This window comes from Typopeltis vanoorti, chromosome 20 (assembly GCF_054136105.1).
Source record: "Typopeltis vanoorti isolate ZY-2024b chromosome 20, IOZ_Tvanoo_1.0, whole genome shotgun sequence".
NCBI lineage: Eukaryota > Metazoa > Arthropoda > Arachnida > Uropygi > Thelyphonidae > Typopeltis > Typopeltis vanoorti.
Genome location: NC_143568.1, coordinates 97,664,783 through 97,686,220, shown reverse-complemented (window position 1 = coordinate 97,686,220; position 21,438 = coordinate 97,664,783). Strand labels below are relative to the sequence as shown.

At 34.4% G+C, this 21,438-nt stretch overlaps 1 protein-coding gene across 2 annotated transcripts in view; it reads left to right on the top strand.

The window, feature by feature from the left end:
* Positions 1-21,438, top strand: part of rogdi (rogdi atypical leucine zipper) — a 171,365-nt gene that overhangs the window by 95,746 nt on the left and 54,181 nt on the right. For both annotated transcript variants that reach the window (XM_090410250.1, XM_090410251.1), the window contains exons 4-5: positions 8,999-9,059; positions 14,951-15,034. In XM_090410250.1, the coding sequence (XP_090266376.1) occupies positions 8,999-9,059; positions 14,951-15,034 (145 nt within the window). The remainder of the gene's footprint in view (positions 1-8,998; positions 9,060-14,950; positions 15,035-21,438) is intronic.

Genomic DNA, 21,438 nt, shown 5'->3' with positions numbered 1-21,438 from the left:
TAAAATCTCCTTGTGATATGGAAAATTATGATTTTTGGCCATTCCTTGTAACCAGGCTTTTTACTAAAGTGTAGTAGAATATAAATTGTAATATGCACTTATGTGTACATTACAATTTATACTCTACTCCTGAAGATGTCTGTGTATGAGCGAGACAAAATATTGGATGCATCATTGGGCAGTGCTGTATACTTTAGGATATTATCTCACTTGGGAAGTTTGAGGGCAGAAGTATCATGGTCTGAGCTGTTTCTTCTTTGGTTACTGCCTGGAAGATGAATGCCAACAGATTTGTAACACTCCTGAATAATGCATGCTCCTTACATTTTGGTAGTTTGACCATACTTGATCTATGTTTCTTTCAACACAGTGGTGTGCCATGCCACAGATGTTATGTTATTGCAACATTGTTTGAGGAAAATTATGTGGAAAAATTCGATTGGCTTGCACTAAGTTCTAATCTCCACCCATTAGAATAGCTTTAGGATGAATTGGAACATCAGTTGTGGGTCAGACCAGCTGCATTCACTACAGTACATGGACTGGACAAACTACCTAAATACAAAATATCACCGACTGGTGAAGAGTATGCCTAGAAGGATGAAGTCAGGACCATAGGAAGGCTTACACATTGCTGATATGTATGCAGTTTAGGCTTCACTGAAATACAATGCTCTTCCAATATTTATTTCAGCATATGTACAAAATATTAACATTTATCCAGTACTGATTTGTGAAAATACTCTGAAAGCTAATTGAGAAATGATAAGGTGCCATTCAGTGCATTTTGTTAAAAAAAAAAAAAAAAAAAAGGGGTGAGGTCAGCTGTGTGAACGTAAACAAACACATTCAGTGTGCAAACTGCTAATCCTTGTAAATTCATCTTCAAATTTTGATCTGAGCAAAATTTTCTTTTCAGCACAAGGTGATGAATTCAGTTACCTTCATTAATGTCAAAGATATAGATCTCTTCAAATTCTACAAGAATTTACCTTTCTTTCATATTATATTCTACAAGAAATATATTTCTTTTTCTGGTAAAAACAGATGTAGACTACAAAAGTTTGTACATCTTCACAACTATACTTCTATAACGAGAGCAGTGATCTCCTCAAGTTACTTTAAGTATTTGATAACGTGTTGTGCTGCTATTTTGAAATCTAGTAAAAATATCTTGAATAAAGATGAATATTGTTCTTTAATCACACTTGCAATCAGTTGTGTTTAATAAATTAATTTTATTTTCAACTGTATGTTTGCGTTTGTTCATCATACTTTACAATAGAAAGGATATTAAGCTACGTTCATTATTACTCTATGGGAAAGATATTATCTTAAGTAAATCTAATTCAACATGAGAAATATTGCCTTTTTCTCAGTAGTAAACCTTAATATATTCCAGTTAGATTTGAAGATCTATGAAAACTTCTGATATTTTACTTTAAATGGAAATTCATCATTATTTGGATTTTGGTTTTTGGTTTAACCACCAAACTGGTTGACATCTTTACATGAATGTGAAATGTCTATCAAAGTTAATATAACATTTGGATACTATTGAAATAACATGGATATGAAGCTTATATCTATAATATATTTTATCTCTGTAGTCATTAGAGTGCTTAAGCCAATAAGGATATAATTTGGTCAGTTAAATTCCAAATTGCCAGTCCTATCAGTATTTACCTACTGATAGGATGTGCCATGAAAAAGTAAGGAGTGGTCATTAGTCAGAAATCCTGGTCAGTTTGCTGCCTCCCTTAGAAGGTAGTGTCGAAGTCTCCTTTCAGTTATCCAGCTTTGACTCTTAAATATCCCCTAAATTCATGCCACTGCAATAGACGGCCTAAATATTGGGAAAGACAGTATGTTTGTTGTACTAAAATCTTCTTCCTACGTCTTCATGTTGATTGGCCAGTGCTGTCTACCAAGTTATTAATTATGGATAATTAATAACCAAGTTATTAATTATGGATAAGAATGAGACTGTAGTTCTATGCACTTCTGGTAGTATATGAATTTCATCACTTGATATAACACTACCACTTTACTCATTGTAGGCAATTGGTCCAGGTCCATGTTTGCACTTGAGCAAAATCCTGTAGTTTTCTTTTTTCTTCCAGTAAGAAGAAATCAGAAAAAATTCTGTCATCACTCTAATGAATGATGACATATGAGTGGTGTTTTCAGAATTGCACTGACATCATGGAGAGACCTTACAATTCTTGTTTTTGATGGTAGAGCTTTAAAATTATTCACAGACAGCTGTTATGCAGTACTGAACATGTCCTAATGATAATATTTTCAGAGTTTTCCATGTTGGATAGTGAATAATCTTGCAGCCACTATTCTACCAGAATGTGCTTGGAGGAATAAGTAAGGATTTGATCAAGGTCACGATTTTATTGACGTGGTGGTGAAATTCTCTGTGTATAGTTGGGCAGAGCATCCATTAAATATATTCCATGTCCATCCCAATTTTAACCTTCATTAAATGTGTATCATGAAAAGTCAAAGAAAAATAGATTATAAAAAAAATAGAAACTTAAAAATAGAAAAAAAGACTTCTTTAATTGTTTCAAATATAAGGGGGGGGTCTCATTTCCAATTATGATCTCTATCTTCAGTTTGCCCAAAAAAATTCTTACTTTTTTATACCAGCATCTTAAACAGCTGTTTCAGTCATTATATATCTTGCTTTTCTCAAATACAATTTCATACTCTGATTCTTTTTTGTCTCAAAGTTGGCATTTTTTTTTGTGTGTGTGTGTGTGTGTGTGTGTGTGTGTGTGTGTGTTCTCACATCCTGTATTAGGGAATGTCCAATACAGAAAAGATAAAAATATAATGAGTCATTTTATAAAATAAATTTTACAAATTGATATAAACAAATAGAACATACAGTTTGTAAAATTTATGTTCTATTTGTTGTTCTAATAGTGTACAATTATTCCAAAATTTTTGATTTCCTTCATTTTTTTTCACTGCATAATTCATAGGGCCTGCTCAGAAGATCAAATTCCAATTGAGTGGAATAAAGCTCTCATAGTTCCCATCTGTATAAAAAGACAATAAAGCTGAATGTGAGAATTATAGAGGAATTTCTGTACTAAGTGTTCCTGGTGTTCCTGGTGCAAGCATTCTTGAGAAGAGGTGTGAAAAATCATGAAAGAGAAACTTGGAGAACAAGCTGGGTTCAAATGAAATAGAGGTTGTCAAGATCAGATTTTCACTTTATGACCAGTAGTCAAGAAATCATGGGAATATGACAAGGACCTGTACTTAAGTTTTGTAGATCTCGACAAGACATATGATAAAGTGCATAGAGAAAAGCTTTTCAAAACACTATAGTTATACTGGGTAAATTGAACATTATACAGAGCAATATATACTCCATATTTAAATTGTAAGTCAGCAATTAGAATTGAAAGAAAGACAGGAAGATAGTTTAATGTGAAATCAGGGGGTAAGACAAGACATTATTACTATATTGACTCGAATATAACTTGCCCTCCCATATATCTTGCACCCCTGATTTTACTTTATGAAAAAGTTTTGCATAACCTTGCACATGAAAAAAGTTTCACACGTTAAGAAATGGATAATGAAAGTTGTTATGGCAGTTTCAGATATTTTGGAAAATTCAGTTGAAGAGAATCAGGATTTCAACTCAACAATTGTCAGCCTGCCTTTGTCATTGAGCCGCATGATGTTAATACCACACTAATCATATGCATAGAGATGAAAGCAACCAGTAGAGGAAGTATGGGAGTGAGAGCATTGACTTCTACTCAATCTTGGATATGAATGAGGTGAGGTTTAGGTTCTACATGGAGTGGATGGCAGCTACAACCTGACTCCGGCAGGGATCTTTTGTGCAACTAGATTTTGAGAGATTGGGACATGATTTCACCAGAAATAACTGCCTAGAGTTTGTTTTTTTTTTTTTTTAATTAAAAGAAATACAGGAAAATTGTTTGATGTAAAAACATGCATAAGAGAAGGATGCACATTATCTCCAATTTTATTCATCATCTATATGGAAGAAAGTAGCATTACTTGATATCAGAATCAGAGATATCAAACTTGCTTTATGTAAATGGTATTGTACTCCTAAATACATCCAGTGCAAGTTCTCTCCAGGATTCTCTGAATAAATTGAATAACAGCTGTAGCAAATTTGGCATGAAAATCAGCAGCAGAAAAACAAAAACTATGAAAATTGCAGAAGATAGAAAACTTCAGCAGTAATCTCAATGGAGAATCTGCATTCTCAATGGAGTCACTATAGAACAAATAAAATATTTCAACTATTTAGGCACAGTTTTTAGTGAAGATGGCAAATTAAATCTGGAAATAGACAACAGAATAAGCAAAACTGGTATGGTGTGGAGCCAGTTGAATAAATTTATGTGGAATAAGAAAGAAATTAACCAAAGTATTATGCTAGCAGTATATAAGACAGCATTCAAACCAGTTTTAAGTTATTAATCTTGAAGTGGCTTGAAAAAGTTCATGTATTGTCTGGAGTAGGGCTTCCAGATTAGCTAACCCTAGTCCACCTAGAGTGATTCATGTTAAAAATAAATAAATAAATCAAATTTGTCTTTAATGTTTTGCAGAGTGGGCCAGTAGCTGCTTACTTGGCTAGAAATAACATTGTATATTTTGTTATTTTTTTTGTTTTATAGTTTATGCCATAGCAAAACCTTCTAGGATATTTTCTTTGATAATTGATTTAAGCACCAGTCAAGAATTCACTTTTAAAAATGCATGGCTTTTGAACATTGATCTGCCATGTTCATATCATTGCTTTACAGTATAAACAGCAACAGGAGAATAGGATGCCTTTGACAGGATACCACATGGAATTCTAATCAAGATTGTTGATTGGAATTGTTGGATTGTTGCTATTTAATTTGTACGCTAATGATATAGGAAAGGATCTGAGAGGAAGTGTTCAGTTGTTTGCTGATGACGCAAAATCGGATAGAGCAATGGTTAATACAGATGATGTTAAAATTTTGCAGGATGATTTGCATAGATTCGCAGTGTGGGCAAAGGAGAATGGATGTCAGTTTGATGTGGCAAAGTGTAAGGTTATGCATTTTTGGGTGAAAAGATTACCAGCTATATATATATATATTTGGTTATTGAAGTATACTTTGACAACCAGAGACAAGTAGGTTGTTATTCCTCTTTATCGAGCCGTGATAAGACCCCATCTTGACTACTGTGTTGCATATCAGGATGGCAGGGTTTCTTAGTGATGGGGAGGAGGTAGAGAGGATCCAGAGTCGAGTGACCAATATGGTAGCAGATCTATGGAATGAACTTTATGATAACAGGTTGAAGATTTGTGGGTTACAGAAATTGGTTGACAGACAGAAAAGGGATGATATGTTTGAGATATACAAATTACTGAAGAGTGATTTGAGAAGGCTAATACATGGGAAATTTTTCAGAACTGGTCTGGTGGCAGGAGAACTAGGAACCAACCTTGGAAACTGAGCAAGAGTGTTAGAACTAGATTTTTTGCTTGGAGAGTGTTCAATGCATGAAATAGGTTGCCAGAGTCTGTTGTGGGCTCCATGACTGTGAATAAGTTTAAAGCAAAGTATGATACTGTGCAAATGTTGGATAGTGCTTGGCATGATGTTTAGGGTCTTCCTTGATGAGTCTAAGGACTCCATGGAGTAGCCATAATAATAATAAGTGGATGGCTGGTGGATAGTTGGTCGATTGGTAGAGCCTCTGCTACTAATGGCTCAGTTAAGTAAGTTTGAGCGCGGTTAGTAGTTGGAAGGGGACCACTCGTTCGATGCTGTCGGCACACTCTCCCTCGATGAGTCTTTGGACTCCCTGGAGGTGTCAAAATAATAATAATAATAATAATAATAATAATAGGTATCAGAAATTTGTATATGGTGATGCAAATCTGCTAGATTTAAGGTGACCCAGTTGTCATGGTGTACCCCAGTTGTCAGTCCTTGGACCATTGTTGTTCAGTCTGTACATTAATGTTATTGGGAGGGCTTGACAGGAGAACTTCAGTTGCTTGCTGACGGTGATGATGTAAAGACAAGCAAGATAATCAGAGGTGCTACTGATATCAAGCACTTATGAAATGATTTGAAGAGCCTGGAACTGCAAATAAATGATAATGGCTGTCAGTTCAATGTTAGTTAGTGTATGCACTTTGGTATGATGAGATTTCCAATGTCATATTGTATTGGTGGGATTATACAGGATGTCCACAATGGACCTCCCTAGTTTCAACGAACAAGAAAAAATCGAAATGTTGAAATATGTAAGTTTTGGCATCAAATGTTCTAGAGACTATAAGTTTCATTCCGATTTTTTTTTTTTTTTTACAAAAACTTGGTGAGTGTTCCTTCTCATTTGTACAATTTCGGCACCATGGTCCATACACTTAACTATTAGCAACATGTTGAAACTAGGGAGGTCCGATGTGGACACACTGTAGTACAAAAAACTGATGAGCTTAGGAATCTTGGAGTTATTGTGGATAGGAATTTGGAGTTGAAAGGCAACATTGCAAATACAACTTAGTAGGTAATTCCAATGTTGAACATTGACATGCAAGGAAAAAGGAAGTCATTTTACCCTTTTATAAGACCTTTATCTGGATCTGTGTGCAGATTTAGTGGAAAGGATGCAAAGAGTTATAAAGATTATATCATTATTGTGGATTGTAAGTTATGAGGACAGATCAACAGCATGTGGACTGAATACTCTGGTAAACAAGAGAAAGGGGAATAATATTATAAAGGTCTATGAACTTCTGAACGGGTGTTGCAGGATATCGTCTGATGTAATTTCTTGTTATGTGGAAGGTGGGGAGAGGATAAGGGGTCATCCAAGGAAGTTGAATTTATGTGTAGTTAAGAAAGGGGGGGAGAGAGCTAGATTTTTTCTTCTCACAAAATTGTGAGTGTGTGGAACAATTTGCCTGTTAAAGTATGAAATTACTATAAATGAGTTTAAGAGAAGTTACAAGAACTGGTGTGGGTGCAGTATTGCCTCCCTGAATGAATCTAACTCCTTGGAGACTTTAGATAATAAATAAATTTTAATTTATAAATTTACAAATATTATGAATCATAATTCTTAAAGGGAACAAACATTATTAAACATGTTTCCTTAATTTCAATATGTCAGTGCTATTTACCAGACTAATTTAAATTCAAATGATCGTAATTATTATTAATCTTTCAGAAATTCTTTTCCATCGTGAATTTTCAAGTTTATATATTTCTGGGAAAAATTACAATGTGTGTTTATAAAATAAAAACTAAAATATACCTACTTCATTTTTATTAAAATAAACTCAACTGCTAATAATCATACTGACATGTGTATCATTACTTGACTAGATCTAGTCACAGTACATATATACGTGGGCATGTAACAAATATTTGTGAAATGAAGTAGCCCAGCCTGGATGCATGAGATGTGACAGGAATGAACAAGTTCAGATGATAGAAAAGCAAATTTCCCTATACGTATTGGGAAATTTGCTTTTTTATATATTGGCATGATTATTTAAACATTAATTAATACAGGTAAATAAAAATAATAAAGTAGTGAGTGATGCATAAAAATATTAAACATTTATAAAACATCTTTAAGTTTCAGAAGTGGATCACTAATTTTTTGAAAAAAAGAATCATAAATAATAAAAAAAAATTAATACACAGTGCATGTGAGCCACATTTGCACTGCCTTCATTTTATCACAGGTTATATTCCAAACTCTCAGACATCTGCAGTATTGATTTGTTGTATCTTTAATTTTCATTTGAAATGAAATACCTGCATTCTTTTGTGGAAACAGCATTATATTATCAATATAATAAATTAGTATGCTTCCAGTGAATAGTGATTAGAATCTATCAGTTGTGTATATATACAGGGTGTTCGGGATAAATTTGACAGTTTCGTAAGGAAAAAGAAAATCTTCTTTGTATCTATTAAATTTAATGAATTGACAAAAAAACATTACAGGCAGAGTTAATTACAATACTATCAACAAGATTTACTCAAAATAACCACCATTAGCATCGATCACAGCTTCAATTCTGCTTCGGAACCTCGAACAAGCTGATGCTACAGTCTCCCTGGGAAGGGCCGCAAAAACTGTTTTAATTTTATCCATTAACTGGGCTTTTGTATTACTGGAAGTGCGATTGGTGTCTTTTTCAACTGCGCCCCATACAAAATAATCCATGGGGTTAAGGTCTGGGGAGTTTGGAGGCCAAACATTTGGACTGGTGAAGTCGTAGAAATTTTCAGACAACCATTTTTGACTTTTCCCAGAGGTGTGGCAAGGGGCCGAATCCTGCTGCCATACATACGGCCTACCATTGGCTACCCTTGTTATCCAGGGCTTGACTACAGTTAGCAACTCCACGAACAAAGCCCGAATTCCAATGCCAGGGTTCTTCAACACCTGTTCCTGCAGATTTGCGAGGAATTCTGCTGTACGAACGCAATCAGATCGTCTGCTAGGGATCTTTCTTCTTGCTACATCCTCGTAGTCACCATTGCAAGTCTCTAGTTCATGCCTGATGTTTTTACTGTATTCAGGGAGCATTGGGCAGCAGTCGTAATATCCTTATTTTGATGGCGGGCACGAATCATCATGATACAAGTTATTCTCTTCCATGATTCAGGTGGGTTCCAGCTATCCATCCTTTCTGACATCTTGTATATGAATGAAGAAGGGTCCAAACTTTTAAATGAAGAGAAGTGTGTGTTAATACATGTAACTTACGGAAAAATATAATTAATTATAAATATGTCAAATTTATCCCGAACACCCTGTATTATGTATATGAAAGTATTCAATTACATACTTATATGCTATTTTAATAAAATAATATTTCACTGCATTATTGCTATTTCTAAAATTGGATTACTAAACTTGCTTGATTTATTAAGTATATTTGATTAAATTATTTTTTCCTCTTTCTTAGTTCTCCTCAGGATCAGATAAAAGTTGTGGCAACTTTATCTGGTGACAACATCAGTTATGCTGTAAGTACTTCATTTTTTCTATAGACATGTGTTGATTTTATATAGACGTTAAGTTTTCAATATTGTCTAGAGTTGACTTTCCTGTAGTTATTTCCAGATATTATAACAAACTTACTTGCTAACATAACTCTTATTTTTCAGGAAATAACATACACTAAAATATTAATCATAAAAACTTTAATTAATACTTTCTTATATTTCAGCGACTTTTCATTGCCATCATCATCAGGGATCACAACAAACAATGATATGTGCATGGAGGCACTAATATTGGGCGAGGCTGAAGAAAAGCAACCAAAGTCTGGCCTAACTAAATGGCATCTTCTGGTGGGGTAAATTGGGTAGTCTTGACTGTTGGACTAAAGATCTTATGATGAATGCTTCCCAAATTTGGGGCAGTCTCATGCACCCAAATTTGTTGGTTTGGAAAGTTTCTCAGGGCTGAGGCAAATTCGAGGAATAGCTTTTCATATTTGTATTTGTTACAGTGTAATTGAGTGGGCTTCTTTCAGCATATCCTGTGGTGAATGTCCAAAGTATGGTCAGCAAGTCCTGAGTGGCTGTATTGGTGAAACCGGATGTAGTCCTTGTGTTCAAAAATTCTAAATCCTACATGTTTAGCCATAGTAGGACAGTTTGCAACTGCGAGGGACTTGATAGGTCTAGGGAATGTGGCTGGTCTTTGGGTGGAGCAAAAAAGAGATGACAATTTCTTATGTGGTTTGTAAATAGTTGTGAGGTTGTATTTCCTTAGGATTTTTGTCAGTTTTTTTGGATGTGCTCAGGATATATGGAGAGATCTTGAGTAATCTTTGTTCTGAAGGGGAGGGGAGGAGGGGGTTGTAGTTACAGGGTTTTAATATTTTTTGGATTTTATGGTGATTGTCGTCATTGACTAAGAAAGTGTTGAAAGATATTATCAAGTTCAGTAGTTTGGGCACTGTTATCAGAACTGATTAATTTTGCCATGTTATACAGGGTGTTCGGGATAAATTTGACATATTTATAATTAATTATATTTTTCCGTAAGTTACATGTATTAACACACACTTCTCTTCATTTAAAAGTTTGGACCCTTCTTCATTCATATACAAGATGTCAGAAAGGATGGATAGCTGGAACCCACCTGAATCATGGAAGAGAATAACTTGTATCATGATGATTCGTGCCCGCCATCAAAATAAGGATATTACGACTGCTGCCCAATGCTCCCTGAATACAGTAAAAACATCAGGCATGAACTAGAGACTTGCAATGGTGACTACGAGGATGTAGCAAGAAGAAAGATCCCTAGCAGACGATCTGATTGCGTTCGTACAGCAGAATTCCTCGCAAATCTGCAGGAACAGGTGTTGAAGAACCCTGGCATTGGAATTCGGGCTTTGTTCGTGGAGTTGCTAACTGTAGTCAAGCCCTGGATAACAAGGGTAGCCAATGGTAGGCCGTATGTATGGCAGCAGGATTCGGCCCCTTGCCACACCTCTGGGAAAAGTCAAAAATGGTTGTCTGAAAATTTCTACGACTTCACCAGTCCAAATGTTTGGCCTCCAAACTCCCCAGACCTTAACCCCATGGATTATTTTGTATGGGGCGCAGTTGAAAAAGACACCAATCGCACTTCCAGTAATACAAAAGCCCAGTTAATGGATAAAATTAAAACAGTTTTTGTGGCCCTTCCCAGGGAGACTGTAGCATCAGCTTGTTCGAGGTTCCGAAGCAGAATTGAAGCTGTGATCGATGCTAATGGTGGTTATTTTGAGTAAATCTTGTTGATAGTATTGTAATTAACTCTGCCTGTAATGTTTTTTTGTCAATTCATTAAATTTAATAGATACAAAGAAGATTTTCTTTTTCCTTACGAAACTGTCAAATTTATCCCGAACACCCTGTATAAGGCTTTTATAATCCCATATTGTTAGGACTGGGGGAGGTGTTGTCACTGCTGGTGAATGCATCTACCTGTATGTGTAGGTTTTTTTAGTAAAAGGGAGAATGCCAGGGATCCATCAGGCTAGCATGTTTAGGAATGGGAGACTGTTGTTGTTTCGAAGGTGAACTGAATCCTGGGATGTTGATTGTTTAGATGTGTTAAGAAATTATGAAGCGTATCCAGGTCATGTGGCCAAATGGAGAACACAGCTCTATGTGGATATGCTTTCACAATTTTTTAATGTATCTAAACAATCAATATCCTAGGATCCAGTTTATTATAAAAGGAAAAGAACAACAGTCTCCCATTCCTAGAAACTTGGATTACATGCCAGCCTGATGAATTCCTGTCATTCTCCCTTTTACAAAAAAACTTACACATACAGGTGGATACATTCACCAACAGTAACATCCCCTTCCCTCCTTCCCTAACAATATGGATTATGAAAACCTTATATAACAGAGCAAAATGAATCAGTTCTGATAACAGTGCCTAACTGCTGAACTTGATCATATCTTTCAATACTTTCTTAACCAATGACTACAATCCCCATAAAACCCCAAAAGTATTGAAACCCTGTAACTGCACCTCCCCCCTCCCCCTTCAGAACAGAGATTACTCAAGATCTATTACCATTCCATATATCTGGAGCACATCTGAAAAATTGACAAAAATCCTAAGGAACAACTTTAACCTGACAACAACTTGTAGACCACATAAAAATTGGCATTTCTTATACACTCCACCAAAGACCAGCCACATTCCCTAGACCTACCAGGTCTTGCAGTTACAAACTGTCCTACAATGGCCAAACTGGCAGGACAGCCAATAACAGAATTTCTGAATATAAGGGCTACATCTAGTTCTACCAATACAGCAATTTAGGACTTGCTGTGACCATGCTTTGGACATCCCCACAGGATATGCTGGAAGAAGCCACTGTATTACATCACAGCAAATACAGATATGAAAGGCTATTCCTCAAATCTACCTCAGCCCTGAAAAACTTTCCAAACCTCAACAAATTTAGGTGCATGAGACGGCCCCGAATTTGGGAAGCATTTATCCTAAGATCTTCAGCCCAGCAACCAAGACCGCCCAACTTTGGTTGCTTTTCTTTAGCCTCATTTGTCCAGTGCTAGTGCCTTATGTGCATATATTATTGTTTTTTGTGATCCATGATGAAAGCAATGTAATGTTGCCAAAATATAGGAAAGTATTAAAATTTTTGTAATTAATATTTTACTATATGTTATTATTTCTTGAAAAATAATCGTTATGAGTAGTGTATATGCCTCTCTGCCAGAAAAACTTGCTTGCTATAACAAACTTGAAGCCCTATAGGCAATCTTATATAAGCTATTTACTATAATAAACTATTCTTGTGGTCTCTGAGATTTCTATAATGAAAGCCATCTATGTTATTTTAACTTACTCAAAAAAAGGATAGTGAAAACATACATATGGAGCATTGCATTATATGGTTGTGAGGCCTGGACTCTAACAAAACAAGACATGAAAACGTTGGAGGCATTTGAAATTTGCTGCTGGAGAAAGATGATGAAAATTAGTTGGACAGAAAAGAAAAGTAATGAAGAAGTTCTGAATATAGTTCATGAAGAGTGGTCATTAATGAAACACATCAATAAGAGAAGAAAAAGCCTAATTGGACACCATTTGAGGCATGAGGGACTGATTGCAGAAATAATGGAGGGCACTGTAGAAGGAATGAGGACATGAGGCAGACCAAGAATTTCATATATAAATAACATAATGATGCTAACTGGCACTAAGAGTTATGAAGAAATAAAAAGGAAGTCACAAGACAGGATGTTGTGATGTGCTGCTATATTTACCAATTTTCAGATTGATGCACCAAAGAAGAAAAAAGCACATCTCCTAGAGGATATGTATGATAAATAAGCCTTTATCTCTCTATTTCAGTAATACATGATAGTTTATTTATTTTCAGTTACAATCTAGAAATTATTAAACAAAGAATAAAAAAAAAAAAAAAAAAAAAAAAACCTAAACCATACTATAATGACATCGGAAGTCGTGGTATCTCTCAGATACAATTTACTGTCAAATATCACAAACCTTTACGTAACATGTGTTAAACCAAACTGACAGCAAAAAAAAAAAAGGAGGAATATCGTAACATATGAATGCATAATGGAGGTTATTTTCTTGATCATAAATTAGTAAATAATAATATTTGGTTTACCGATCAAGTGTTGATCAATTTTATTAACTGAACCAACTAGTTTCGCCATACTTATCTGTTGGCATCTTCAAGGCACTTACATATAGGTTTAAACAATCTCACAATTATGCGTAACTGCAAAACTGACAAGAATAAAAACTGACTAGAATAATTACAAATAAAATAGTATCGAACGTGAATGAAACACGTATTGCGTGTACAAGATCAGCTAGCTGTTGCTGAGGAACTTTCTGTAGTTTGTATTAAAGTTCATTTCTTCCGTTTTTAAGGTTCTGATTAGGGTTTTATCTCTGGGAGTATTAGGCCTTGGTTTCTGTTAAGTAGCCACAGTAGAAAGGGCAACTGTGGCTACTTCTTTGAAAATTCTTGAATGGTAATCTTCCTCTATGTAAGTAGAACAGCTTTTGCCCACTCGATCACATGGTTAGTTGTAGAGAAATGAGACGATAGGCCAGAAATGTCCTGTCTGTTTTTTTTTTTTTTTTCTGGCCTATCGTCTCATTTCTCTGCAACTAACCATGTCATAGAGTGGGACAAAAGCTGTTCTCCTTACATAGAGGAAGATTACCATTCAAGAATTTTCAAAGAAGCAGCCACAGTCGCCCGTTCTACTGTAAACCTTAACAGAAACCAAGGCCTAATACTCCCAGAGATATGGAAAACCCTAATCAGAACCTTAAAAACGGAAGAAATGAACTTTAATACAAACTACAGAAAGTTCCTCAGCAACAGCTAGCTGATCTTGTACACGCGATACGTGTTTCACTCACGTTCGATACTATTCTATTTGTAATTATTCTAGTCAGTTTTTATTCTTGTCAGTTTAGCAGTTACGCATAATTGCGAGATTGTTTAAACCTATATGTAAGTGCCCTGAAGATGCCAACAGATAAGTGTGGCGAAACTAGTTAGTTCAGTTAATAAAATTGATCAACACTTGATCGGTAAACCAAATATTATTATTTACTAATATGAATGCATACTCATGACCTCCAAACTATACACTGAATTGTGTAAGAATATTTATATTAAACATTTGCATGTATCTGTCAGATCATCTGCAAGCTCTGCACAGTTAAAGGTGTGTTAATTAAAACTCTTGCCGCATATATCAAGGGATTGCCGCAATTAATTTCGCCGTGTTAAGCAAAACTGCGTTAAGCAAGGGATACCTGTATATTAATTTCACAAGAAATTCTCTTCATGGATGAACTATGAAGAATTTAATTGCTCTTGCATGTATATAGATAGCTGACTGTGAATATACTTCATGGGAAAGCATTTATTATTTACTTTGACTATAGTGAAATATGGATGAAAACAAGAATATGATTTCTTGTTCAGTACAGTCAACTTTCACTATAAACTAGATATCAGATTAGTTTTGTTACTTGGTTAGATAATGTTCTACGGTTGACTCTCAGTATAGCAAATACTATTATAACAAACTAACTCACTAACCAAAATACTAAAATAGCACCAATCAAAGTCCCATAATGTTATTCTTAAGGAAGTTCATGTAGTAAACTTTCTACTATTAAGAATAGCAACATGCTTATGAGGCTTTGGTTGGTACTTTTTTAGTAGTTTGGTTAGCAAGTTGTAGAACACGTTATCCAAACTAGTGACAAAACTTATCTGATATATTCGAACTGACTATATAATTAAATAGATAAATAAACACTCTAAATGTGACTGTTCAAATTGTAACATGCTTTTTTTTTTTTTTTTCAGGATATCTCTCTAAAACTCCATAAACATCAGGTAGCTTCCCATCGTACCATTGTTCAAAATGATTTTCAATGGAAATTACAGCAGGTAAGGATATTTTGAATATTTTCAAGTAGAATCACAATTTTCATGATTCTGCTTGAATATGAGCACTCTGCATCTTTGTTAACATAATGTATACAGTAATCCCTCGATTAATGCGCCTCCAATTAGTGCGTCATTTTTTTTCGATACCCATCGATTAGTGCACCTCTAAAAGGTTAGTGTGCCTATATACATTTTAAAATAAATGTTACACATTTTAAAAATTTTCTATCTATACATTTTTATGGCTAACTATTTTAAAAAATCACTCACCAGAATGAAATAATTTAGTTACCGATTTAAAACATTTTACAAAGTTATTTTTAATGGCATACTACACTACTTCCATGTACACTATGTATACTATGTTGTCTGCTATAGTACGCCTACAGATTCGAGACCCTTTGACACTTCTGCACATGTCACAAAAAGGAGAATCCATTCCGATAATAGGGTAATCAATCCATCTTCTGGGATGAGTTGTTTATTATTAAACGTCGGAAAATTAACTTCTCTTTTATGATCATTGTAGTTTTTAAAGTGGTAACTATTTTGCTTGTATAACAGTTGGGAAATTTTATCTATAAAGCACATGATTTCACATGTTGGCGACCAATTCATACATCCCTCATTTCTTTCTCCCCTTCAATGATAATGTCCAAGAGTTAATTAAATCTTATTCTGAAGAATTGAGTGATTCCAACCTGCTAAATTTAGATGCACAGCAGGAAGATTCTGAAGAATATGAAGAAAATTTAACCACTGATAGTTAGCCAAAAGAGATTTCACAGAAACAATTTGAAAATATTTTTCATACAATCGAAGTTTTAAAGCAGCAGTGCTTAGAGCTGACCCTGATGAAGAGAGGAGTAGAAGAGGCAATAGGCCATACCATCAGTGTTGTATGAAAAAAAAAAAAAAAAATGCCCGCCAAACTATGTTAGCTCAATTCTTTTTTAAGAAGTAGAATAATAAAATTTATATTCTGAATATGTTTTTATTGTCTTTCAGCTTCATGGTTTTCCTTTAACTAGGCCCTGAGACATACCTTAATTCTTTTATAAAAAAATTAAGGTTCAAAAAAGAAATTTGAGGATCGAATTATACTTTTTCCCATAGGTTATTATATTCGATTAGTGCATTTTCGATTAATGTGCCTGTTTTAAAGAATGCATTAGGTGCACTAATCGAGGGATTGTTGTACTTGTATTATACATCTTAATAACATCTTATTAACTCCGAACAACAAAAACTTTACTTTTGAATACAAAACCTTTGTTCTAGTAATTTTTTCAAACTTGTATATAAGTCAAAAAGTTGTAATATGTAGGTAATTTTATTTTCATATTAGTGATTTAATTGCATTAATATGAAATTTGATAGCATTAAACGTGTTCCCCTATGCATTGTCTGGCTACTGATCAACCAGCCAGGTGCTTAATGCTAATAGCCTTTTAAAGATTCGATTTAGTTCTACAATTGGTTATCAAGGAAACAGTAATCATTTTTATTTTTTGAGTGTTACATCACTTTTAAAAAGTTAGTAATTGTATACGTGTGCCTGTGTAGTTTTGTGGAAATGGTGTTTAGTTCAGGCAGCACCATGGTACCTGAAGAATGACAATTTATAAGTTTGATTCTAGTCTCCAACTAGAGGGACTTTTTGTAAGCTTTTCTTCAGCAGACTCCCAAGTTAGAGTGTCTTTGGCATGAACAAGTAGGATCTTTCCTTCCCTCCTTCCTTCCTGTAAACCACAGTTTTTTAACCCCACATATGAAATATCAACCATAAAACTCACTCTATTACAGACAAATGAGTAGTTATGGTTTAAGGCCATGAGACAGTGGCAATTGTCTGCTTCAGTCTCTCCTAAAAAGTCTTGATTCACTGAAGGATGAAGACTGGCTGCCTGCTTTTTTCAGAAAGTTAGTCAGGATAATTGAGTTCTGTCTACTCCCTTTGGAGAATAAAAGGCATTAGGGGATTTATTTTCTTTTTATAAATGTATGTATTCATTTTTTAATATATAATGCTTATATCCATTTTTTTATTATTATATAATGCACATATTCACTCTTTAACTTTTTGTACTTTGTAAAACAATCTGTCCGTATATTAGAAATTAACAGAAAAAAAGTGGTAAATTATATTACATAAAAAATAAATAAAAGCTGCTAATGCCTTTTATTCCCCTATAGGTAGTAGGCCTTCTCAGTTAACTAACTTTTGGAGACTGAGGAGGTAGTTCATTCTCCACTGATAGCCAATCAGAAATGGATGGCCCAAGACTATCACTAATTATACGGCATCTGGTGAAGAGAGGCAGCTGACAAGTACTGATCTCATAGTCCCTATCCTAACACTATATTTATTGTCTGAAATAGTGTGGATTCTGCAGTCCATTATCTTGAGTTTATGGGAGGAAAAAAAAAAACAAGTTTCTGGGGGGGAGGGGTACTGCTTCCTGGTTCCAGTTCCCTGACTAACTTGGGAACTAGGTTCAATTCCTGTCCTCTAGTCAGTGACAGGAATTGAACCTAGGTCATTCCTCTCAGTCTAGCACAGTGAATTCCAGTGCCACTTCTTTTGATTTACACAGGTATTATATTCATTTAAAATCGATGAAATGCATTTGAATCTCAATATCTCAATACTACATTTTTTCTTCAACCATTTGTTGAAGAAGTAGTAGTCATGGTTTTCCAGACCACTCGGTTTTCTGCCTCTCCCATCAATCTCACTCCTGCAACTTGTTCCAGTTCATCCCTTCACCTTCTCGGTTTTCTTCTTTGTCTTGTTCCATCCGTTGGTCTCTACTCGGTTGTTTTTCTAGTCCATCTCCTGTCATTGCATCTGGCAATATGGCTAACCCATATTTCCAGATGCATGACACTTATTCTGTTTAATGTATTTTACAATATCCGTGGTACCTGTTTGAGATCTTATCCAGTTATTTGTCTTCCTATCTCTTAATGTTATTTTTAGCATACTTCTTTCCATGCGATGTTGTGTTGTTCTCAGTTTTTTGTTTAGGGCTTCTATTAAAGTCCATGTTTCTCCGCCGTATGTTAGGACAGGAAGTATGCACTGGTCGAAAGCTTTCATTTTTAGAACTCATAGGGATGTCACTTCTGAATATGTCTCTCATTTTCCCATAAGCCATCCATCCAAGGTGAATTTGGCTTTCAATCTCTTTTCTTTGGCAATCCTCAAAGGATAACAATTGACCCAAATATACATATGAAGTAACTTGTTCTATTTCATGGTTTTCAACTTTGACAGTTCTTTGGTTTATGTATTTATTCATCATTATTTTTGTTTTTTCTCTATTTATTTTTAATCCAATTACTCTGGAGGCTTCATTTAGGCTTTTGATATTCAATGTTATAATATTATTAATTTATTTCTTGAATGTTTCATAAAATACTGCATCAATGTAATGTATTTATATTTAATAAATATCTAGTTATTTTATGCCACAGCGCAATAACTTGGCCATTGTAGTTCCTCCAGTAATCGTGATGTTGAAAATCATGAGATGAAAATCTTTTCATTGATAACCACTTATCCACCAAATTAGGTGAATTCTATTCCATTGATTAAATTTATTAATTTTTTGGGACAAATAAACTCTATCAGTATTACATTTCCATTCCTTTTATTTCAAACACTTCTGGCATTTGTAAACATACATGTTAGCACATTTTTGATTTCTCTAGCAAGTTCTACTGACCCCACTTCTCAAATATGAAGCATCCATAAATCCCCCCCCCCCATCTCCTGCCATTTCTCTCAATCATCACTGATCTCTTACACCTTTACTCAGACCTAAATGTTGCCCCCACATTTCTATTACCTAAATCCTTTCTTGTAGCCATTAGTGTTACAGAAAAGGAAATCTGAGACAATTTTATTGCTGTGCAGCAAGTAAAAGAATAAATGAGCATGTAAATATAACTTTAGTTAATTGCAAAAGGTAGAAAATGAGATGCTTTAGAATAGCTGAGTTGTTAAGTGATCTTAAGCAAGGTTTACCATCCCAAACTGACCTACCCTGCTATTATGTTGCTGAGGTGGAACTAATTGAAAGGATAAAGGTGAATGAGATTAAGCTTGCCAGATGTCCTGTATTTTACGTTGAATTTTGCTGTCCCATATTGTACTTGTAGGGACAGCCTAATGTCTCATATTTTAATGAAAAGATAAAATTCTAAATATTATGTTAAGCAATTATAATTTTCAATATTCTTTTTGAATAATCCAACTTAAATTGATTTGTAAGTCATAATAACTTACAAATCAATTTGTAAGTTATGAGGTATTTATTTATTATAGTATGAAGTATTTATTTCCTCAAACTGGCAGTTTGAGGAAATAAATTGTGTTTGCAGTTTATGGTGACGTCATGGCAGCAACGGTCCCTGTCATTGGTTGATTTTTATTTAGTATAAGCATTTTATTTATAATTCTGTTCAGATATATTGCATATGCTTATTTTCAAACAGTTCTTATTTGGACATTGTGCGGTATCGGTACAGTATGATGTTATTTCAGTAATTATTAAAAAAATAATATCTCACTTTTTTGAATGTGCGATATTTGGTTAATACATAAAATATATAATTAAAGGTAAATTAATTTTCTTTATTAATTATACAAAGGTAAATTAAATTTTGCTTCTCTCCTTAAGTCCTTAACAATGCCAAAACGAAAGTGCATTTTTAATGATGATTATTTGAAAGAATGGAATTTTATTGCAAAAGTAAAACATAATGATGAAGTTGAATGCAAAATCTGTAGATGAACATTTAGTATTGCACATCGAGGATGATCAGATATTACACAACACATCAACACTCAGAAACACAAATTGAGCATTTTGAATTCCAGTTCCGAAAGTATTGATGCTTACTTTGTAAAACCAAATACCAGCAATGAAAGAAACGTTATTGCTGCCAAAATAACTATGGCATTTCATGGCATAAAACGTCGTCATTCTTTTGGTCACCAATGTCCCATATTTGGTTTTCCAAAATCTGGCAACTCTAAATGAGATGGAAGTATTAAAGCTATTGCAAGAGGTTGATTCAAACACAACAGTGGTATCGGATATGGATATTAACATCGATAAGGTTGCAAGAGAATTAGCAGTGCCTCTGACTTGGTTGTTTGATTCCCAACATGGACAAGATTCGTGATGAGTGAAAGGAGGACAAGATCATTCCATTAAACAAGGGTGGACAGAAGCAGTCAGTCACAGACCAGTTAGTATGTCTGGAGTCATTAAGGTAATGCAGAGACTAATTAGGATTCCCACCCATACAAAGGTAGTAGCACTTTCATTCTTATATGCTGGGATAGTTCTGTTAGGGATCAGTCTTCCTTTAGCAATTTGCTCATGCTTTATAAATTAAGTGGATTCAAAGTTGGATAAGGAGAACATGCAAAATCCAAAGTATTGGATTCATTTCAGTAAATTATGGACTCTATAACTGTGTTAAGAATAATTGCTTGCTTTAATTTTCTGATGTTTCAACCTTCATATCAAGAATGTTTCAACCTTCATATGAAGGTCATCATCTGGAGTACGCACACAAAGACAAGCTGACCTGACCTCTATTATAAATTTATAATAGAGGTCAGGCCATGATTCTACTGATCTGATCTATTAAAAAATAAAATGCATCAAAGCTATATCCTATTTATAACATAATCAGAGAACAAATTCATATTAATTACTTATTAATACTTATTTAAATTAAGGGGATATTTAATCCCACATTATTTCAAAGCTGAATAAGAAACTCTAAAATAGAAATCAGAGAGTTTCATGCCAAATATAGCAAGCTATAAAAGTTCGGCGAGTCCAAGCATAAGCAAATACCTGGTAGTACAATACCAGGCAACTCGTAGTAAAGGTGGATAAAGCTAGGATCACTATTCTTAGTATTAACCCTAATAAAACTCATCCCCTAGGAGATAGGTCACTACCCAGATCGGTTTCAACCTTTATTGAGGTCTCATCAGTGAGTAGGTAGACCAATAAATACCAAGATAATAGCTTTAATACTTTACCGTACGAGTTGTTAAAGAGTTGCACAAATAAATTAATGAAATAAAGAGCCAAAAGGCTTCACTTCGGCGATGTAAAAATTTTTAAATTAAGGGGATATTTAATCCCACATTATTTCAAAGCCGAATAAAAACTCTAAGATAGAAATCGAAGAGTTTCATGCCGAATATTGCAAGCTATAAAAGTTCTACGAGTCCAAGCCTAAGCAAATACCTGGGTAGTACAATACCAGGCAACTCATAATAAAGGTGGATAAAGCTAGGATCATTATTCTTAGTATTAACCCTAATGTAAAACTCATCCCCTAGGAGATGTATGTTGTTTTACATTAAG